This window comes from Eptatretus burgeri, chromosome 1, assembly GCF_056783735.1.
Source record: "Eptatretus burgeri isolate ZD-2024b chromosome 1, Ebu_testis_v1, whole genome shotgun sequence".
Lineage (NCBI taxonomy): Eukaryota > Metazoa > Chordata > Myxini > Myxiniformes > Myxinidae > Eptatretus > Eptatretus burgeri.
In genome coordinates, this window is record NC_140961.1 from 131591194 (window position 1) to 131616193 (window position 25000).

At 40.6% G+C, this 25000-nt stretch overlaps 1 protein-coding gene across 2 annotated transcripts in view; it reads left to right on the forward strand.

Annotated features, from left to right (window-relative positions):
* LOC147035430 (disks large-associated protein 1-like) overlaps positions 1-25000 on the forward strand; it is a 148189-nt gene that overhangs the window by 103695 nt on the left and 19494 nt on the right. For both annotated transcript variants that reach the window (XM_085898177.1, XM_085898185.1), the window contains 4 exons: positions 1-1012; positions 7273-7367; positions 14052-14319; positions 14858-15134. The exon at positions 1-1012 is cut by the window's left edge and continues 76 nt beyond it. In XM_085898177.1, the coding sequence (XP_085754303.1) occupies positions 1-1012; positions 7273-7367; positions 14052-14319; positions 14858-15134 (1652 nt within the window). The remainder of the gene's footprint in view (positions 1013-7272; positions 7368-14051; positions 14320-14857; positions 15135-25000) is intronic.

Sequence of the window (25000 nt, forward strand, 5' to 3'; positions counted from 1 at the left end):
AACGCAGAGCAGCACGGAATCGGCACAGGACTCTTACTGTGAAGCAAGCGTTCGGCATCCAAGTGGACATCACACACTTCCAACTCGGCATCACCACCACCACCACCACCACCATCACCATGCTACCCCGCTTGCTTCACGTCAGCAGGGGTCGACCACACCACACCATGCTCACCACCATCATCATCACCACCATCATGCTGGTGATATCAGCTCACAAACAACCAATTCCTCCATTAACCAGGATACCGAAGGTTTGAGCAACTCATCAGAGAGCTTAGACAGTGCGAAAGCCTTGACGGCAGCCATGGATGCTGCAGCTGCTCAGATTCATGGCCCCAGAATACTGATCCATCAGGGCTCTACCATGGAGGAAGATGAGGATGAGGATGAAATTGAAGATCAAGATTATGGAATGGAAGCTGAAGTGATTAGAAAACCACTGAGGTCTACTGAGGAGAGAAGAACTGTAGAAAGTCAACATGGGACACAAGAAAAGCCTCCAGATGGTGGTTTACACGAACGAACACTTACTAGGGCACATGAGAATGTTGGAGTGGTCACACGGACGCACGAAAATACAGGTACTGTCGCAAGGATCCATGAGAGTGTTGCGAGATTACAGGAAAACGTTGGTGCATTTACAAGAGCAGATGAAAATATAGCCGGCATGAAGACTCATGAGAATGTCGGTACAGTCACGAGGACACAGGAAAATGTCGGCAGAGTCACGAGGACACAGGAAAATGTCGGTACAGTCACGAGGACACAGGAAAATGTCGGCACAGTCACGAGGACACAGGAGAATGTCGGTACGATTCCCAGGATATATGAGAGCACTGCTTCAGTCAAAAGGATGCACGAGAACATTGTTCCGGTCACAAGGATAAAAGACAACACTGGAGCCGTCCTGAGGATGCACGAGAACATGGCTGTGGCAAGATTGCACAGAGGAATCCCTTACCTGGGTGAAAGCTTGGAGGAAAACACCCGCTCCTCCATTGGTATCCAGGTGTGACTGCACTGCGCCTGTTTGTTTACCTTCATCACAGTACAATCACGGCTCCTGCCGAATTACAGGCATCATAATTTTTACAGTTTGAATGCTTCAGGTAATGCTGCACTTCCTGTGTGATTCTTGAGTCATTTGTTTATCAATTACATTTATTATATTGGACAGGATCTTAAAATCCGATTGTATGATAAGATATCGAAAGATCCGACCATGCGACGCCACAACCAGGCAACTTTTGTTTCGGTTTATTCTCCACGAGACAAGCATAAAATACCATGTATAAGAAGTGTCCTACCAAAAGTTTTGTCATTCCAACTACATCATACACAGAGGACCAATGACTAACTTTATTTGTATCCCAATAGTCAACAAAATCTACATCCTCGTCAATGTACTTCACAATCGCACATCAATCCGTGAAAATGATATGCATTAAAATCATAGTACAATAACATAAAATTGTTTGTTTTGACTGTTTTCCTGCCCGAATGAGGTGTCTTCTTGAACCTGATTCCCTTTCTTTAGCCGCACATACCCAGTTTTGAACTGGATGGAGTACGTCTTCTAAAATGACATCAAAACGAAAGGCGTGTCGTTCCTCTTGTGGTCCAACAAAGTTCAATTTTTATTTTAGTATTTATTACACACCATGAATGAATGAATGCAAAAGATGCCCAAAACCAAGAGTGCATGGACATCTCAGATGTTCCTAAATAAAACCTTGCACTAAATGATGAAGAATTAAACATAAATCCTTAAATGTGGGTAGGCAAGATCGTGTGCGGCATGCAGTGTTCGTGGTTTGTTAAACTCTTTGAAGGGTGAAAAGCATCTCTCTTTATAATTGATTGCCAAAGTTATTTTTCGGGAGAATTGTAAAAAAAATACATTCCTGGTGGATTGCATGGGCATTTTATTCCGCCGAGACATTGTTTTCACAAGGGACATATTCATTATTTTAATCATTAATAGGGACATCTTCATTATTGAAGCTTCCTGCCTTGTTCACGTTATTAGTGAACCCTCCTACCATGACCATATTGTTGCTGAAACTTTATCCGAGAGCACTGTGGTACATGCAGCTTTATTTGCCTGGAAGAGCATGGGAGTGAATTTATTTGACAATCCTAGCCACCTGGCTTTATTGATTATATGAGAGCTGATTTGTTATTCCCTCTAATTACGAATAAAAGATATAATTGGGTCTTGTTACCTGTGCCATCAAAGGTGGACAGAGGTCATATTTACCTCCACCACTGAAGGTGGATGGGGGTTATTTTTTCACCCTTGTCTGTCTGTTTGTTTGTGAACAGGATATCTCAATTTTATTGATGGATTTGGATGAAACTTAGTGGACAAGTTGGGTGTGTAACAAGAACGAAATGGTTATATTTTGGTGAAGATACCGATCTGGGTAGGATAATTTAATTTTTTTTTATTTTATGATTCTTCATCATTGAGGGATGGGGGCCAAAACGGTACATAGCATTATATTTCAAAAAGTTTTGGATGGATTATGACAAAACTTGGTGGAGAAGTTGAGTAGGTGAAAAGAACAAGCCATTTTGATTTTGGTTAAGATCCAAATCTACATCCAGCTTATCAGTGGGATACAAATCGTAAACTGCTCAGCCTGGCAGAGGTACGCGCTCTACCAAATGACATTTCTAGTTATTTATATGTTAACTGCTATTGGCATTGTATGTGGTACATGCTTGGGAGCCTCGGTGGTGTGCTGTTCCATCTCGGCTGTCACTGATGACTCGCCAACAAGTGATGAAACCGGTTCACTGGCTGAGGGGGCTTGGAGCATTGGAATTCTCATGTATGTACGACTCGTGAATGCCTGACGCTGTCGAATAAGCCGGGTAGGGTTTAAACAGCAAACGGCTTACCTTGCGTAGCTTTTCTTGGTTGTTTTTTGCAGCTTTTTTGCTGGAAGAGCATGGAAGTTAATTTTTGGAAATTCTAGGCACCTGGTATAATTGATTAGGTGAGATCTGATTGGTTGTTCCATCGAATTATGGGTGGGAGACATTATTGGGTCTAGTTGTATGCAGTACACACACATGTATGTGTATATATATATATATATATATATATATATATATATATATATATATATATATATATATATATATATATATATATATTTATATATATATATAGATAATGTGGATTATATATATATATATATATATATATATATATATATATATATATATATATATATATATATATATATATCAAATGGTTCTGCAGATTGAAACTTTTTACACCATGGACGCAGATTGTGCTTTATGACGAAACAAACGATGTTAGATTGTAAAGCAGATTGAATGTTACATTGTAAAGCTTTTATAAGACTCTTGGTGTGAAGGAAGAGGAAGGAGGGGTACATGAAGAATTCAAAAGGGCATGTGGTCAGGGAAGAGTGTTGATTCTTGGGGATTTTAACTTGCCAGGGATAGATTGGGTCCAGGAACAGGGAAAGGGCAGAGCAGATGAGGATTTCCTAGTTTTAGTCCAGGATTGCATTTTAACCCAGTTTGTAGATAAGCCCATGAGGGGGAGGGCAGTGTTAGACCTCCTTTTAATTTACGATCCCAATATGGTGGAGGAGGTGGAGGTCGGGGAGCATTTTGGAGCAAGTGAACATAACTTTGTGTGTGCAAAGATTCTGTTTGGGGTTGGAGTTCATGTTAGTAGGGTAAGGCTATTAGATTTCAGGAAAGCAAACTTTGAGGGTATGAGGAGAGAATTGGGTGATGTAGATTGGGAGAAGCTAACAACAGGACAATCAGCATCAGAGAAATGGTAAACCTTTAAGGACCAAATGTGTAGAGTGCAGAGTAAATACATTCCAATGAGGTGTGAAACTGGAAGTAGAAAGAGACTAGGGTGGTTGAGTAGTGAGATAAGGAACACTATTAAGGAGAAGCAGAAGGTATTTATTGGGTTTAAAATAACAGGACTGGAGTTAGATTGATATCACTATCGGAGTAAACAGAGGCAAGTTAAGAAAACTCAGCAAGCCAAAAGAGAGTATGAGAAGGACATGGCTAAGAATATTAAACATAATAACAAGGCTTTCTTTAAGTATAACAGGTTAGTACCAGTGTGGGCCCATTGAGGAATAGCTCCAGGAGAGTGGTTAGTGATGAAAGTGAGATGGCAGGCTTATTAAACAGGTATTTTTCTTCAACTTTTACACAAGAACAGTCAGGAGAATTGCCAATAGCTGAGAGTATCTATCAAGGAGGTGAAGAAGGGCTTTTACAGAAGATCCAGGTTGGAGTGGAGGAAGTAAAGGAACAGCAAGGTAATCTAAGAGTAGTAAGGCTCCGGGTCCAGATAATATGCACCCAAGAGTATTGAGGGAAGTGGCTGAGCAGATATAGTGCAGTAGATAGTAGAAAAATCATGCAAATTATAATACAAGCATCAAATTTGGCATTTCTGTTCTTCAGGGCTTTCTGATCAAATCTGCCCAATTGGCCATTTTAAAATCGAAATTTTGAAAAATAAAAAATAAACTTCAAAAAAATTTGAAGTCACAGCTGGCTGAAATTGTTGAAGCGCAAGTGAACATCCCAGACAGAGAACCAAGGGGAGATGCAGTCATCATTGATGGCTCAGCACTTATCAATGCCCTACCTCCATGCACTTCAAAGATATTTGATGACTATGCGAAAGAAGACATCATCCCAAAGGTGGAATCCTATGGTGCCAGGTACGAGAGGGTGGACGTCGTGTTTGATGTGTACAAGAAGTCAAGTCTGAAGTCCGAGGCAAGGTCGAAAAGGTGGCAAGGAATCAGAAGAAGAGTGACAGGAACCACTAAGACCCCAAGTAACTGGAGAAGCTTTTTTTGAGATGACAGCAACAAGACTGAGCTGTTTCACTTCCTTGCGGAAAAGATGTGTGAAGCACAGACGACAAGCACAGTCATTGTCACAAAAGGAGAAGATGCCATTAGCAACACAAGGAAGTCACTGGATGCTGTGTCTCCATGTTGTCATGAAGAAGCTGACACTCGAATATTTGTACACGCCAGGGATGCAACGCCGGATGGTAGCAAGTCCATTATCATTAAGGCTAATGACACGGACGTACTAGTCATAGCAATATCTGTACTGCCATCCTTACAGGAACTAGGTCTTGAGAAAATGTGGATTGCCTTTGGCCAAGGAGCCAATGTACGATGGATTCCAGTCCATGAGGTCGTTTCTGCAATAGGGCCATGAAAGCTAGAGGGATCCCATACTTCCATGCGTTCACTGGATGTGACGTCGTGTCTGCCTTCCGCGGTAAAGGGAAGAAAACTGCATGGCAGACTTGGAACGTCTTTGATGATGTTTCTGAAACATTCACCAATCTCAGCCAGCATCCAACATTGATTCGTGATCTTGACTTTCTTGAAGTTTTTTTTTTTTTCTCCAAATTTTTCAAAATTTGGATTTTCAAATGGCCAATCAAGCAGATTTGATTAGAATCCCCTGGAGAACAAATATGCCAAATTTGATGCTTGTATCATCATTTGCACGATTCCTCTCAAAAATTGCTGTTATCTGCCCCACTAATAAGTGAGATATTAACGGATATGGCAGTGGACATAGTATATCTAGACTTTAAGAAGGTATTTGATAAGGAACCACAGTGGAGGGTGTTAGCCAAAGTGAAGGCTTGTGGAGTGGCTGGTCAGGTAGCTAATTGGATTGCAAACTGGCTTCGTAATAGGAAGCAAAGAGTGGCTCTGAGTGGGAGGTTGTCTTGCTGGGAAGATGTAAGTATTGGGATACCTCAGGGATCAGTACTCGGACCATTACTATTCCATATTTACATCAACGATTTGGATAATGGGGTGAAGAGTAAGTTTTCCAAATTTGCAGATGATATAAAGCTTGGAGGTAAGGTGGATAGCAGAGAGGGTGGTGAACAGATACAGGAAAGTATTGACACTTGCATAGATTGGGCAAAAGATTGGCAGATGGAATTTAACCTGAGCAAGTGTAAGGTGTTGGGGATGTGAAAGAACAATGAAAATAGAGATTACAGGAAGCAAGGGGTAATTTTGGAGCGTGTCACACAGGAGAAGGATCTAGAGGTGGTAATAGATACGGGAAGTAAGCAGTCAGCACAGTGCCAAGCAGCTATAGGGAAAGCAAATAGGGTTTTAGGTTGTATGAGGAAGGGGATCAATTATAAATCAAAAGAGGTGGTGTTAACATTGTACAGAAATTTAGTGAGGGCCACATCTAAACTATTGTGTGCAGTTTTAGTCACCACAGTTCCGGAAGGACATAGATGCCATGGAGAGGGTTCAGCGCAGGGCGCCTCGATCGATTCCATGCCAAGCTAGACTGAGCTATGAGGAGCGGCAAAAGGAGACAGGGCTTTAGTCACTAGAAAGGAGGCGGTTACGAGGAGATATGATGGAGATGTTTGGGATAATGAAAGATCGAGATAAAATAAGTGCAGATGAATTATTCAACAGGTAGACAGTGATAGAACCAGGGGCCATAGCCTGAGAGTAAAGAAGAGGATAGTTAAGACGGAAGCAAGGCAGGGGACTTTTACTCAGAGAGTAGTTAATGCATGGAATGGTCTCCCTGGAAAGGTAATGGCAGCAGAAAAAGTAGATAAGTTAAAATTAGAATTAGATAGGTACCTGGAAGTTATGGAGATAGAGTGGTATGGGGATGTTGATAAGACTTTTAGGTAGTTTGAGTATTGATGGATGATTGTGTATGGAGTGCTGTTGGTGGGGGTTTTGTCAAGGGGGTTGTATGGTTGATGTTGTGTGTTCTTAAACCAAGCCCATGCCCCCCCCCCCTTGAGGGGAAGAAAAGGACAAAAAAAATCTACATAAACTACAAAAAATAAACCTACAAAAAAATTCCCCCAAAAAAACAAACAAAAAATATTTAATTAATTAAAAACATTTTTTGCATTTTCTTCCTTGGATCTTGTGTCGATGGGTTAGTGTGGTGCTTGCGCAGGCATGATGGGCTGAATGACCTCCACCTGTGTTGGATTTCCTTGTTATTATCAAATACTTTTGTAGATGAAACTTGATTGATGTTGATTTTTTTTGGTTGACTTGCCAAATTGAGATGGTATTCGACATGTGGAAGACTACTTGTGCAGATGCCTTGCATTATTGACCTCGGGGTTTAGAGAGACAACATTTCCATCTTTGAATAATGTTGGCTGTGAGCATGCAATCGAATGAAATAGATATTTTTTTGATGCAGGTGGACAGCCCGGGGAGCTCCCATGAAGTGGCTGTCGAACGTAGAAAACTCCATCGGTTCCAGTCCATCGGCATTCAGGTGGAGGATGAAAAGAGGTACGGATGATGTGTTATTCTCCCACTGGTGCCTCGTCAGGGATGACGGTCACGGCCCGCTTGTTCCTTCTTTTACTGCGAGCACAGTTACGATGATGGTGTAAATTATGGCCATGAGGGAAATGTCATTTTCTCAAAACACCTCGATAGCATTTATATTTATCACGGAGAGCCCCAGTGCTTCTCACACCACCACGACAGTTATTCTTTGTGTGATACTGACTGTCGGGTGCACCACGAGAGTCATTCGACATGCTGCTCCAGCGCACGCTCCCATACCTGACCTTCGTGGTGCAGAACTGTACTTTTCCTTCATTTGTGGCACGTTCAAACAATGTGTTTAATGCAGATTCATTGAGGCACTGACAATTGCTGGTGATAAACATGGAAATACACTTCGATATCACTACTCTTATGCCTGGTGTTGGTTTAAAGGTTAGGGGGGTGGGCTTGGGATCCGAGGATCCTGAGTTCAAATCCCGCTTCTCTGTCGAATTAATACCAGGTGGGCTTGACTCTGCCTGTCATCCTTCTGAGGTCGGCAAAATGAGTGCCAGCTTGCTGGTGTCCTGTGGCGGAGTGGCGACCCGTCCAGGATTGTGTCCATTAGCCAAAGAGACTGCTTAAGCGGCACCAACACTATGCACAGAGAATGGTCCCAATGGATGGATGGATCACTACTCTTGACTTTTGTTAGTATTGTGACGTCCACGGGGCTTGAACAGTCCCGCCAACGTAGAATGAGCCGAAACGATGGAGGCGGTTTATTTTTTATAACCCAAAGATGGCGGTTTTAATCGCTCCACAGCAAACGGGACGAGGAAGGTGGCACGAGTCGCTTTTCACTGAGTTAATAATGTTTATTTCTCTAACCAGAAATAATAATACTCGGCAAGAGGAGGGATCCGGGGCGATTCGACGGAATGGTGGTGTGGGTTCGGGCGTGGGGAAAACACAAACGATTCCAATGGATATACAAATCTCAAACCCTCTAAGGCGCCAGGTACACACACACACACACACACACACACACACACACACACACACACACACACACACACACACACACACACACACACACACACACACACACACACACACACACACACAACGTAGCTGGTGGTCAGGCTTGCCCGTGGTGTCGACGCAACAGTCACTGGATTGCCGCCGGACGAGCTGGCGTCGCGCTCGTCTGGGGTCGACCTCCTGGTGTAGGCCCAAGTCCGCTCACAGCCGCCAGGGAGCCAGTTCTGGCGCCAAGATGCGAGCAGGAGAGGGAGGCAGGTCCGCCCGCCCTTCGGTCCCGTACTCCGAGCCAGCAGAACTCCAGAGCCAACCGAGGTGAGGCACGAGGCACAGCAAGGCCACGAGACACGACAAATCGAGGAATGAACCAGCGCAACGAGAGAGCGCGCTCAGAGATCAACAGCCTCGACCAGACGCTTTCTTTTTATGACTCTTCCTCCTCTTCTTTTCCCAAACAGAACCTTTTTATACTCGAGTCCTCGTCACTTCCAATCGAGCCGTTTTATTGGCCGTCCGCCGTCGCCTTCCGCCAATCGTGATCAAGGGGCAGAGCCATCCGCAGCACTGTCCTGTTACGTCACGGCAAGCCTACAGGGAATACGCATACACACTTACCCTCACTCGTCTCCCTATCTAATTACGTGACAATTATCATTTCCCCCTTAAAGAAATGGACATTTACTAGACAACTTATCACCACTGAATTGCTACTTATTCCATCGAGATCCTGGTAAACTCGAACAGCATGGCATACCTAATTAAACATCCTAATTACCCTTTGAATGCATACCCCCCCTCAGACGTAACAGTATGTAATTACCACTTTACGTTGATATTAAACTCTCCTCAAAGTTGAAATAATCCTCTTTAACTCTTATTCTGATATGTTATGACCCCCAAACTGCAACAAAACATATTGTGACTTGTTCAAACATGAAATCGTGGTGTTTCAAGCCAAAAGGAAAGTTTCTCTTTTTCAGAAAATAGAATGCATTCTCGTTTTCTCTTTGAACGGAATAATCTCTTTCTCTCAGTGAAACACGTCTTTTGGTTACCGTTGCGATAATTTGGAATCTGAGGATCAAAACGTTTGCAAAACGGGTAAAATATAATTCTTCTTTTAAAACTTCTGATTTCCTGTCGTGTAACTCTAGTGATTATTCTGAGGACTGGGATGGACAACAAATGTACGGACAGCCTTCATCCCTAACTGATCATCTTGAAGATCCTTGAATCGCATCCGAGTTTCACCAAGGGGTTAAGGAGATCGAACAACACCATGGCCGGTGTTACCATGAGTCAGGGATAATATCCTCGTTACGTTTCACCGTCATCTTAACTGTTTGCCATTTTGAGATGATGCAAAGCACAGCACTCTACTCCAGAACCATAACTATACCTTAAAACCGAATGAATAACTGGCGTTACTCGTGAGGTCTCGTCTCGATCTGCGTTGGCAGACAGGTAGAACAATGAAATAAATCAACGGAATGTTGATAAAGGTATGGTATCCACCGTGGGAAGCAAGGAGAAGCTGAAGTTTTGAGCATTATCCCTTCATCGGAGCAAAAAGGCAAAGGGTAGAGGTAAGGGTTGATATAGGGTGGGTGTGAGTCAAGGTGGATGTGTCAAGGAGCATGTGGGAGAAAATGACTCGTATTTGCACTTCAGGAGGTGGAGGGTCAGGGTTTAGAGTTTAAAAGTCAAAAGCACTGTGATTGGAAGGAAAGGGAGTATAATACGGAAACAAAGAATAAAGCATTTTGTTGTGGCCTCGGAAGTTAATTGGATGTTATATCAATGTGAACGGGAGCGTTTCTTTGCTTTTTGTTTTTGTTGTTGTTTGTTCTCGGAAGGTTATTGAGCCATTTGTATGTTGTTGTTGCAGGTGCGCGTTCTTGTGCACCAGTCCTCTCGCGTTTCTCGACATTAATATTTCCGGCAAAGACAATGGACTCGCAACCATTGTCCATTATAAACCTACATATTCACATGGTCACCTTCTCTATTCATCTTCCCACTCCTCCCAAATCAAAAGTTCAATTCCATAATCCCAATTCAACCTCTGTCATCTGTGCAGCACTGATTCGGACTTCAAGTCAAAGTCGAACTAGAACGGCACTTGGTAGAGCGCATAGTCTTGTCTCACATGCTCATTCTAAAAAACAAATACCATCGTTCAGTGAACACGCTGCTATTACGGCCCACGTACCCGTATCATCCAAGCACCCTATTATGTCTCTTACATTGCCATTATCGGTAGCTTTATTGATTAATTAATTATTGGTTGAATATTAGGATATTTAATGACCACTTTTGTGCACAACAAGGCTAAATTGCACCAATGAGGAGGAATGTGAAAAAAAAATTCAAACTCTATTCCCCATGGCTAGTCGATCATAGGTAGTTTCTTTTAGTTTATAGGTAGTTTTACGTTTTTTATTAGGTCATCTCTAACGAGATGACCTCATAAAGCCAGACCAAATGTCCGTCCATCCGTACGTCCGTCAACAATTTTTCTTTCCGATCTTGATGAAACTTAGTATGTGGGTAGAGGTCGATGAGTGTTGCACAACAATATAACTTTTGTCCGGGTTCAAGGTCAGGGTCAAGGTCACGAGGTCATGTAAGTTATAAAAATCGCCATTTTCAAAACCTATCGAGTCTGCCATTCTACAAGATATTCGGCAACTGTTTATTGATTATGATGGTAAAAAAAGATTATCTTGTATCTAACTGGACAGATTTTTGAATTTCCTTCCCGTTTGATCGTCATATGATCTGGAAGATGGCCAAAAACGCCGATGTGATTCGCAAAGAAGGAAGGAAGGAGAAATGAAATATAAATATAAAACACATTTTTAGCTTTTTATATTTATACATTTTCCGCCGAAGGTTCAAAAGTTTCAAAACCCAAAATGTAAACGTCAGCATTTATTTTCAAAATATAATTTCGTAGGCGCGCGCCAAAATGCCGAGTCATCTTTAACCAAACTGCGCAGTTCGAGCTGCGCAGTAGAACTGCGCAGTAGTCTTCGGTCATAACTGAACATTGAGAACTTGTGGTATTATAGAGATGACCGTCACCCCCACACGGGGGTAATTTTTTTCAATGCAATATGGCTGGCAGACCACGTGACCGATGGCATCGTACATGTAATTATTCATTCGCATCGGTCGTAGATCAGATGTATTAAGTTTCAGATTTTGTCGGATTAGGATTTCTATTCAACCAATTAAGGTGGGAATATCATTTCACCAATGATGTCATCGTTATCACCCTATATACACCAATGGGGAGTTGATGACATATGCCAAGTTTCAATTGTTTTCATTGAGTGGCTTCGGAGAAGATGTCCAATTGTTTTTCCTTTAATCAAATATGGCTGCCATGCCATGTGAACTATGATGTCAGAGTTGTCAATAAAATATTCTCCATGGGAAGTCCCTCCGACGTTTAAAGTTTCACATCGATCGGACAAACGGTTGCAGAGAAAAGTGAAGACAAACTGGTAGGCGGTGATGGGTCGCCGAGCATGGAAACTATAAGATATAGAGCAAAATGGATGTCATATAGGGGATAGGGAATCACCTTAAAAGATTATGCATATCAAATCCCATCCAGTTCCATCTACTGATAACTACTCGGTATCATTTTGAATGAAAAGTACCGAAAATGCGGTTTGAAATCGGAAATCCCCAAAGTTCGAGGGGGTGCTGTGGGTGAACAAAGATCTAAATCGAAAATCCGGCTTGATCGTTTGTGCACAATGTATTCCAGACGATTAGTGTGAATTTTCATGACCATCCGACCATAACCCTAGGAGTCGGAAGAGTAGCATTTGGCGCGAAGGCACCTCCAGCTCTCGCATATTATCGATTTTTGCACGAATTGACCTTTGACCCCTGACCAAAGCGAAATCGGTCAATATGTCCTGAGGCAAAGTTGAAGTACTTATTGAGTACCATGAACCTGCAAAGTTTCATTCGGATCGATGCACTCACCTGGTCGTGAGGGGACCTTCAATTTTCGCCAATTTTCGCACATACCCTAATTGTAGGGGGCGCTGCGGGTAAAGTATTCCATATATCACAAACACCTGAATTTATTTGATAGAGCATCACCTGAATATCATTCTTGCAAAATTTCATAACCCTACGTGGGATAATGGCTTTCAAATTGATTTCGCGTGAACGGTACCGATTTTGAAGGTTTTTCGGTTGTTGCTAGGGAACCAAAGCGTCCCTAGCAACCATCACTATTTCCAAAGCACTAGTTCATAAGATGTACCTACCACCCGAGTTTGGTCAAAATCCGCCCACGTTTACTACCAATTATGCTGATGACAAACGAACAAACATCCAAACAAACAGACAGAATTACTGACAATAAGGGTCACCTATTTCGGCGACCCAATATATAGACGTGGACGCACACGCGCGTGCACACACACACATACACACACACACACACACACACACACACACACACACACACACACACACACACACTTGGATGTTACAATAGTCTCGCAACCCCTTCGGAGCAAGATGTGTGAGTTCTTGACCGAGTGTGCCTTTCCCACCTCCATTGTGACCGGCGCACCGGAGTTTTGTTTCTTACTTCAGCTCGTCACAAATTATAATTTGATAATTACCGATTAGATGCCACCAGCACTAATGTACACTCCTGAACCGATCTGACGAACAAACTTTTCGATCAGTCAAAATGAGATTGACCCGTTTGATCAGTCAATGTATGTGGACGGACTTGAGCTTGTGGTCTATTTTGCACAACGTCACATCCATCATTTAAATGATTCGCATCAGTCAGATGGAGATGTATTGCCAGGCAATCATCACCACACAGTGTGGCCTATTGCTTGTAAATTCCAATGGACTTGATGTTTTTGTTTCCCACAAACTTCATCATTACTCGTTGTTCTGGCTTTTTCATTTTCTCCCTTTCTGCCATCTTGTTTTCAACATGTGCATTAAAGCAGGAACGAGTAGTTCGGAGTGTTGTTTACGAGCACGAGAAGACAAATTCCCTCAAAAAGTTCCAAATCTACACCCGTTACTCTGCCTTTCAAAAACAAAAGTCCAAGTCAAATTTGAACTACCCTGACGCATAGTTTCATTTCGAGTACTCCAAAATAGGTCTTGTAGAAGAACAGTAAGAATAAGAAGAATCACTCATTTCACGTCTTCAGACACACAAGGCTGCCGAGGCAGTTTTTCCTTGGCTGGAGGGCACAATCCTGGGTGGGTCACCACTCCAACACAGGATACTCAAACGGTTCATTCTTCGCAGTAAGCCGATACTCATTTTGCTGACCTCGGAAGGATTGCAATCTTGGTCAACCTACCTGGTGTATTTTAATGGCACAACAGGTGCTCAAACTCAGTACCGTAATATCTTAAGCCAACTACCTTAACCACTAAGCCAACACGAGGTTTTAGGTCATGTAGCAAACACAGCAAGTTCACTACATCTTTTTCATGGCTTTTCTTTGTTCTACAGGTTTCATTTATTTTTTGTCTCTTTGTTCTTGTCCATCCAGCTTATTGTTTCCATTACAATCATGACAATCGTTCTCGACATGAATGCAATACAAGGAAGTGATAATGTTTGGGAATGTTGTGTGCGTCCTGCAGGGGTAGTCGGCTAGCTCGCTCCAACAGTATCTCCGCAAGCATTCAACCGGACACGGTGGTGCTGCCGATCTATTCGGCCACCACGGAACGTGGCGGGCGCAATCGAAGCATCTCCAACCTCAGGGCGGCACCTCCACCTCCGCCCCGCCACTCCTCCGACCTCGAGACCCTGGGCCGTGGTCAGGTTCGAAGTCCGGGAGACCCAGGTCTGCCTCAACCACACGGTCGCCAATCTCCTCGCTTCGCTCCCATACAGCGGCAGGCCGAGGTAGGCCGGTGCCCTTTTATGCATATCTGAGACCTCGTTCGCGTAACTGAACTGCTTGTACAATTCACCGAATGAGGAGGGAATCTGCAGAGTGTGACTTATCAATGCTGTGTCACATGTTGAACTTGGAACGAATTCTGATTTAAACATCTCTTTTTTTCAAAAATATGGACGTTTTACGACATTGGGCTAGTTCATGCTCACCGAGTTCTCAAAATTGATCTCGCTCAAAATTTATTGAAAAGTTCACATAATTTAAACCAAAGCTGGACAAGAGACTGAGGCAAAAAGTAAACCTTTGGATGATAGGTTGAGAAAGGACCTGGTTGCCATGCTGAGTATTCATTTGGAAGGATGCTGACGGTTTAACCTTTCTGAAAAATAGAACCCTTATGCAATGATATATGTTTGGCATCACAAGTGAGCACTCATGATTCAAGTGTTCACTTTCAACAAAGTGTTTGCCATATTTTGAAAACTCTGTGGCCTGAAAGTTTTTGTTGAGCCAAACTCGGCTGAGCACACTGTGCCGCTGCAGGTTGAACTCGATGATGGGTTGCCGGATTTTGACCCAGCTGGGTTACCTCCCCCTGAGCCTTGGAGTCCTGGTGAATCCCTGGGTTCCCCGGGCTCTTCTCCACCACTTGTTTCGCCGCTCCCCCCACCACCGCCGCTACCGGTCCCTCCGTCTCATCTGAGTTCGCGTCATGACGGGCCGTGGTTTGCACGCTTGTTGCGAGCGGAGCGAGAAAGGATGGAGGGTTGGTGTCTGCAGATGGAGCAAGAAGCACGAGATAACGAACTTCCACAGGAAGGTATGTTAGACTGGGGCCTAAAATTGAGAAGAGGCTTGTTTTTCAAGTTGGTTCACCTTGACTCTTATAAAGCTACAACCATGATATAATCATAGTAGGGACACAATTATTGCCTGGTTATAGATCTCCAAGTCTGTGCATGTCTACACAATCACAAATTTAGTAATATACACAGTGATCGATAATTAAGTCGCTATTTTAAATATATAAATGCTCTATTGTTATTATAGGTAGAGCATTCTTTTTTTTTTCTTGGAAAGCTTGTTTATTGCCCCTAATATATATTTTTCCTTTGCTTTTAGATTGAGCTATTATGGCTGAGAAATAAACTGTTTCTCAAAGAGTGTGAATAGTTGCCCAGTATGAGGTTTGACAGTTTGTTATTGCGGTTCAAATATGTTGGAGGAAATAAAAGGGAAGACATGCCACTTCAAATCCAAAAACGATGAAAGAAGGTCACCAAAAGCTTCTAACAACTGGTTCAGTCAAGAACATAAGAAGATCAGGAAGACACATCACAACAAGATCATGAGAAGACATTGACCGGGTATGAGACATGTTCACAAGGAGCCCAAATAAGTCGATCAAACAAGCTGTGAGAGAGTGGAATAAGGTCAGGTCAGGTATGGGAGCATGCACCGGAGTAGCGCGTCGCTGCGTCCACTTTCCGTCGGCACTGCAGTGGCCTCTGTCCATCCCCCAGGCAGATGCCTGGCACATCCCCATCTCCTTGAGGTGCAGATCAACCTGCTCCAACCACGAGGCACGCGGTCATCCCATTGGACTCCTCCACTCATGAGGCTCCCTCACTGAGAGAATCTGGTGAGCAGGATCAGCGTCAGAAAAACGAGCCACATGTCCATACAGCTGTGGCTTATGCTCACAGACTATGCAGGTAACAAATCTCATTTGATTCTCTCTCAGCAACCGCTCGTTGGATGCAAAGTCCATCCAGCGATAGCCAAGGATTCTCTGAAGAGACCTGCTACCAAAGGAATTAAGTCTCCATCTCAGATCCCTGGTCAGAGTCCAAGTCTTACATCTGTTGAGCAAACCTGGAAGCACAGTGGAATAAGTTATCGTGCAATTCAGGGAATTTTGAAGAAGGACTTAGGCTGGAAGCCAAACAAACCTCATTATGTTCAGCAGTTGTTTCCCGATGATTGTGACAAGAGAATGGAGTTTTGTGAACATTTGCTTCAGTGGATTGATGACAACCCAAGTGTGTTGCATTACATAATGTAGTCTGACAAGGCTGTTTTCCAGGTTGGTGTTTTTGTCAACAGGCATAACTGCCGTTACCTTACTGGTTAGGAAATGATCCAGAAACGATTGTCGAATGCAGCCAAAGTCAGACAAAACTGCTTGTTTGGTGCGGAGTGACTTCAGCCAAACTCATTGGACCTCTCATCCTCCACGATACAATGAATGGACAGAGTTACTTGGAAATGCTTCAAAACTTTCTTCTTCCAACAAATCATCAATAAGACAACACAGATGAAAGGATTTTTATGCAAGATGGTGTCCCTCCTCACTTCTCGATTGATGTTAATAATTGGTTGGGCACCTACTTCCCACATGGATTGATCAGGCAATATATGGCCATCCAAGAATTGTGATAATTTATTTATTTATTTTCTTTGAGGATGGGCTGAAGAAAACGTTTGTGCCAGCAACCTCACAAATTGGAACGGATTAGAAGTTTTATCCACAATGTTTTTGCTGATTTGCCAGAGGAGTTTCTTAAGCATTCATTGGAAAATGTCAGCGACCAATTGGCAAAAAAAAAGTGCTCAGAATGCAGGAGCTTATGTTGAGATTCCATATTCCCAAATTAAAATGGCAATAAATGGCCATAGAAAAATGGAAAAAACCCCCCAGAACATTTTGGTGTTTTATTTACATTAGCAACATGGGATGTCCTATCGTCCCATTTCTCTCTGAAGTGTGATTACAGACTGCCAGACCTCGTACCCGGCAGCCTTTCACACTCTTTGAGCAACTACTAATTTCTCGGCCGTAAAGGATCAATCTGAAAGCAAAGACAAAAAAAAATATAAATTGTATTAATCTCAAAAAACAAACTTACAAATATTTTTTAAAATGTTCTGCCCGTATTGTATCTTCTCCTTCTCTTGTGCTTCAGCAGAGAAATGAACAACAGAGTATTTCTATACCACGAAAGCCCGACATTCGCGGATTCGACACTTGCGGAACCCGAGTGTTCGCGATTCATAAACTGCGACCTGCTTCTGCATTTGCGGCCTTGTGCTTCGCATATTCGCGGTTTTTGCAGGCACAAAAAATTTCTCCCACCAGCCTTGTGCATAACAGTTCTAAAACCATGTCTTCCACCAGCCACACAAAAACGACTTCCAGCCACACATAAACCATCTGCCAAAAGCCACGCGCATTAAACAGTTCTAAAACCATCTCCCACCAACTGTGCATAAAGCACCTCTACATGTACATAAACCACCCCTGCCACCATCCCCCAAAAACAATTGTCAGGAGTCACCCTCCTTCATATACCCACAACCCCAGCATGGCTACTTATGGGAAGCATGTCCTGGGTCTCATTCTTTCTTCTCGATCCCACTGCCTTGACCTGCTAACCCGAACCCTCACCTGCATCATCTTCAGAGGAGTTCACTGGGTTCTAACTCATCATCGTCATCGTCGTCGTCATCATAAGTTATGTTGTATCTTAAATAAAAACGGGAAACAGTACCTGCTGTTTTTGTTGTTATTTTAAGTTTATTTGTAAGCATGTCTAATGAAACTGGTAGCATTTGCATCTGTGTTTGTAAAAAAAATTAAAATTTTACAAATGATTCACGAACTGCTGGGAACCTTATCCCCTTTTCCCATTGAATGAATGCCCCGACATTCGCGACATTTTTCAGGAACGTATCCTCCACTAATGCTGAGGGTCTTACTGGGTATTTAAAATAAGCACTTGATTATGGATCACCTGGTATGTATAAAAATAGATTTTTTACAGTTTTTTTTTTTTTAATAGAGCAGGAATCTAATCCAGAACACCTGGATTCAATTCCTGGTCTGGATATGTCATTTTTCCAACATATAAAAAATTTTTTGGGAATTTTCTCCATTAGGTGGGAATTGTCCCCACAGTACATATGACGAAGGCACAAAGTTGAAAGTACAGAATATTGTTTGTTGGAAAGGCTCATGAATTAAACCAACAGTTATGGGATGAAACGTGGAAAGAAATATTTTTCATCCGATAAATACATTTACCTAATGATTTGGTTAAATCACAAATATCATCAAAATAACCTTCATATCAAGATTGTTATTTTGCATTCTGTCATATGGGGGAAAAGCTTATAACTTGACAATGTCATGCTCGAATGATTTATTTATGAACTTCTGATTAATGTCGCTAAGGATGCTTGAACAGAGCATTTGTGAATGGATGAATTTTACATGATTTATCAGTGAACCACTCCATTACTGATTTATGAGTGAACCACTCCATTACTGATTTATTAGTGAAGCACTCCATTACTGATTTATTGGTGAAGCACTCCATTACTGATTTATTCGTGAAACACTCCATGACTGATTTATTAGTGAAGCACTCCATTACTGATTTATTAGTGAAGTACTCCATCACTGATTTATTAGTGAACCACTCTATTACTGATTGATGAGTGAACCCCTCTATTACTGATTGATGAGTGAACCCCTCTATTACTGATTTATGAGTAAACCACTCTCACTGATTTATTAGTGAATCACTCAATCACTGATTTATTAATGAACCCCTCCATTACTGATTTATTAGTGAACCCCTCTGTTACTGATTTATGAGTGAACCACTCACTGATTTATTAGTGAACCACTCCATCACTGATTTATTAATGAACCCCTCCATTACTGATTTATTAGTGAACCACTCCATGATTGATTTATGAATGAACCCCCCTATTACTGATTTATTAATGAACCACTCTATTATTGATTTATGAGTGAACCCCTCCATTAATGATTTATTAGTGAACCCCTCGATTACTGATTTATTAGTGAACACCTCAATTACTGATTTATTAGTGCACCACTCTATGATTGATTTATGAGTGAAACACTCCATTACTGATTTATGAGTGAACCACTCCATTGCTGATTTATGAGTGAACCACTCTATGACTGATTTATAAGTGAACCACTCTAGTACTGATTTATTTGTGAACCACTCCATCACTGATTTATTAGTGAACCACTCTGTGACTGATTTATGAGTGAACAACTCCATTACTGATTTATTAGTGAACCACTCGATTTCTGATTTATTCGTGAACCACTCTGTTACTGATTTATTAATGAACCCATCTATTACTGATTTAGTCGTGAACCCCTCTATTACTGATTTATAAGTGAACCCCTCTATTACTGATTTATGAGTGAACCCCTCTGTTACTGATTTATGAGTGAACCACTCTAGTACTGATTTATTAGTGAACCCCTCTATTACTGATTTATTAGTGAACCCCTCTGTTACTGATTTATTTGTGATCCACTCTCACTGATTTATTAGTGAACCACTCCATTACTGATTTATGACTGAACCCCTCTATTACTCATTTATTGGTGAACCACTCCATTACTTATTTTTTAGTGAACCACTCTATGACTGATTTATAAGTGAACCACTCCATTACTGATTTATTAATGAACCACTCTATTACTGATTTATTAGTGAACCCCTCCATTACTGATTTATTAATGAACCACTCCATTACTGATTTATTAATGAACCTCTCCATTACTGATTTATTAGTGAACCCCTCGATGACTGATTTATTAGTGAACCATTGTATTACTGATTTATTAGTGAACCACTCTATCACTGATTTATTAATGAACCCCTCCATTACTGATTTATTAGTGAACCCCTCTGTTACTGATTTATTTGTGAACCACTCTATCACTGATTTATGAGTGAACCACTCTCTTACTGATTTATTCGTGAACCCCTCTATTTCTGATTTGTTAGTGAACCACTCCATAACTGATTTATCAGTGAACCACTCCATTATTAATTTATTAATGAACCCCTCTATTACTGATTTATTAGTGAACCCCTCTATCACTGATTTATTCGTGAACCCCTCAATTATTGATTTATTCGTGAACCCCTCTATTTTTGATTTATTAGTGAACCACTCTATTACTGATTTATTGGTGAACCACTCTATTACTGATTTATTAGTGAACCACTCCATCACTGATTTATAAGTGAAGCACTCCATTACTGATTTATTAGTGAATCACTCCATCACTGATTTATGAGTGAACCCCTCCATGACTGATTTATTCGTGAACCACTCCATTCCTGATTTATTGGTGAACCCCTCTATGAGTGATTTATGAGTGACCCCCTCTATTACTGATTTATTAGTCAACCACTCCATTCCTGATTTATTAGTGAACCACCATATTTCTGATTTATTCGTGAACCACTCCATTACTGATTTGTTAGTGAACCACTCTATTACTGATTTATTCATGAAACACTCCATTCCTGATTTATTGGAGAACCATTCTATTTCAGATTTTCTTGGTGAACCACTCCTTTACTGATTTATGAGTGAACCACTCCATTACTGATTTATTAATGAACCCTTCTATCACTGATTTATTGGTGAACCACTCCATTACTGATTTATTAATGAACCCCTCTATTACTGATTTATTCGTGAACCCCTCGATGACTGATTCGTGAACCCCTCTGTTACTGATTTATTACTGAACCACTCTATCACTGATTTATGAGTGAATCACTCCATTACTGGTTTATTAGTGAACCCTTCTATTACTGCTTATGAGTGAACCACTCCATAACTGATTTGTCAGTGAACCACTCCATTATTAATTTATTAATGAACCCCTCTATAACCGATTTATAAGTGAACCCCTCCATTACTGATTTATTCGTGAACCCCTCTCTGACTGATTTATGAGTGAACCACTCTCGAACTGATTTATTAATGAACCACTCCATCACTGATTTATTCGTGAAACACTCCATTACTGATTTGTTCGTGAAACACTCCAAAACTGATTTACTAATGAACCCCTCTATTACTCATTTTTGAGTGAACCCCTCTATTACTGATTTATTAGTGAACCACTCCATTACTTATTTATTCGTGAACCACTCTATGATTGATTTATTATGGAACCACTCCAAAACTGATTTATGAATGAACCACTCGATTACTGATTTATTCGTGAACCACTCTATTTCTGATTTATAAATGAACCACTCTATTACTGATTTATTAGTGAACCACTCGATTACTGATTTCTTCGTGAACCCCTCCATTACTGATTTTTTTTTTTTAGTGAACCCCTCTATTACTGATTTAAAAGTGAAGCACTCCATCACTGATTTATTAGTGAACCACTCCATTACTGATTTATTAGTGAACCACTCCATTACTGATTTATTCGTGAAACACTCCATCACTGATTTATTTGTGAACCACTCCATTACTGATTTATTAGTGAAGCACACCATTACTGATTTATTTGTGAAACACTCCATTACTGACTTATTCGTGAAACACTCCATTACTGATTTATTGGTGAACCACTCCATTACTGATTTATTAGTGAAACACTCCATTACTGATTTATTAGTGAACCACTCCATTGCTGATTTATTAGTGAACCACTCCATTACTGATTTATTAGTGAACCACTCAATTACTGATTTATTCGTGAAACACTCCATCACTGATTTATTAGTGAACCACTCCATGACTGATTTATTAGTGAAGCACACCATTACTGATTTATTTGTGAAACACTCCATTACTGATTTATTAGTGAAACACTCCATTACTGATTTATTAGTGAAACACTCCATTACTGACTTATTTGTGAAACACTCCATTACTGACTTATTCGTGAAACACTCCATTACTGATTTATTGGTGAAACACTCCATTACTGATTTATTAGTGAAACACTCCATTTCTGATTTATTAGTGAACCACTCCATTGCTGATTTATTAGTGAACCACTCCATTACTGATTTATTAGTGAACCACTCCATTACTGATTTATTCGAGAAACACTCCATCACTGATTTATTAGTGAACCACTCCATGACTGATTTATTAGTGAAGCACACCATTACTGATTTATTTGTGAAACACTCCATTACTGATTTATTAGTGAAACACTCCATTACTGATTTATTAGTGAAACACTCCATTACTGACTTATTTGTGAAACACTCCATTACTGACTTATTCGTGAAACACTCCATTACTGATTTATTGGTGAACCACTCCATTACTGATTTATTAGTGAACCACTCCATCACTGATTTATTAGTGAAACACTCCATTGCTGATTTATTGGTGAACCTCTCCATTACTGATTTATTAGTGAACCACTCCATTACTGATTTATTAGTGAACCACTCCATTACTGATTTATTAGTGAACCACTCCATTACTGATTTATTAGTAAACCACTCCATTACCGATTTATTCGTGAAACACTCCATCACTGATTTATTAGTGAACCACTCCATTACTGATTTATTAGTGAAGCACACCATTACTGATTTATTTGTGAAACACTCCATTACTGATTTATTAGTGAAACACTCCATTACTGACTTATTCGTGAAACACTCCATCACTGATTTATTGGTGAACCACTCCATTACTGATTTATTAGTGAACCACTCCATTACTGATTTATTAGTGAAACACTCCATTACTGATTTATTAGTGAAACACTCCATTTCTGATTTATTAGTGAACCACTCCATCACCGATTTATTCGTGAAACCCTCCATTATTGATTTCTTGGTGAACCACTCCATTACCGATTTATTAGTGAACCACTCCATTACCGATTTATTTGTGAGCCACTCCATTACTGATTTATTAGTGAACCACTCCATCACCGATTTATTAGTGAATCACTCCAATTCCGATTTTTTTCGTGAAACACTCCATTACTGATTTATTGGTGAACCACTCCATTACCGATTTATTAGTGAACCACTCCATTACTGATTTATTAGTGAACCACTCCATTACTGATTTATTAGTGAACCACTCCATTACCGATTTATTCGTGAAACACTCCATCACTGATTTATTAGTGAACCACTCCATTACTGATTTATTAGTGAAGCACACCATTACTGATTTATTTGTGAAACACTCCATTACTGATTTATTAGTGAAACACTCCATTACTGATTTATTAGTGAAACACTCCATTACTGACTTATTCGTAAAACACTCCATTACTGACTTATTCGTGAAACACTCCATTACTGATTTATTAGTGAAACACTCCATTTCTGATTTATTAGTGAACCACTCCATCACCGATTTATTCGTGAAACACTCCATTATTGATTTATTGGTGAACCACTCCATTACCGATTTATTAGTGAACCACTCCATTTCCGATTTATTAGTGAATCACTCAATCACTGATTTATTAATGAACCCCTCCATTACTGATTTATTAGTGAACCCCTCTGTTACTGATTTATGAGTGAACCACTCTCACTGATTTATTAGTGAACCACTCCATCACTGATTTATTAATGAACCCCTCCATTACTGATTTATTAGTGAACCACTCCATGATTGATTTATGAATTAACCCCCCTATTACTGATTTATTAGAGAACCCCTCTATTACTGATTTATTAATGAACCACTCTATTATTGATTTATGAGTGAACCCCTCCATTAATGATTTATTAGTGAACCCCTCGATTACTGATTTATTAGTGAACACCTCAATTACTGATTTATTAGTGCACCACTCTATGATTGATTTATGAGTGAACCACTCTATGACTGATTTATAAGTGAACCACTCTATTACTGATTTATTTGTGAACCACTCCATCACTGATTTATTAGTGAACCACTCTGTGACTGATTTATGAGTGAACAACTCCATTACTGATTTATTAGTGAACCACTCGATTTCTGATTTATTCGTGAACCACTCTGTTACTGATTTATTAATGAACCCATCTATTACTGATTTAGTAGTGAACCCCTCTATTACTGATTTATAAGTGAACCCCTCTATTACTGATTTATGAGTGAACCCCTCTGTTACTGATTTATGAGTGAACCACTCTAGTACTGATTTATTAGTGAACCCCTCTATGACTGATTTATTAGTGAACCCCTCTGTTACTGATTTATTCGTGATCCACTCTCACTGATTTATTAGTGAACCACTCCATTACTGATTTATGACTGAACCCCTCTATTACTCATTTATTGGTGAACCACTCCATTACTTATTTTTTAGTGAACCACTCTATGACTGATTTATAAGTGAACCACTCCATTACTGATTTATTAATGAACCACTCTATTACTGATTTATTAGTGAACCCCTCGATGACCGATTTATTAGTGAACCATTGTATTACTGATTTATTAGTGAACCACTCTATCACTGATTTATTAATGAACCCCTCCATTGCTGATTTATTAGTGAACCCCTCTGTTACTGATTTATTTGTGAACCACTCTATCACTGATTTATGAGTGAACCACTCTCTTACTGATTTATTGGTGAACCACTCTGTGACTGATTTATGAGTGAACAACTCCATTACTGATTTATTAGTGAACCACTCGATTTCTGATTTATTCGTGAACCACTCTGTTACTGATTTATTAATGAACCCATCTATTACTGATTTAGTCGTGAACCCCTCTATTACTGATTTATTAGTGAACCCCTCGATGACTGATTTATTAGTGAACCATTGTATTACTGATTTATTAGTGAACCACTCTATCACTGATTTATTAATGAACCCCTCC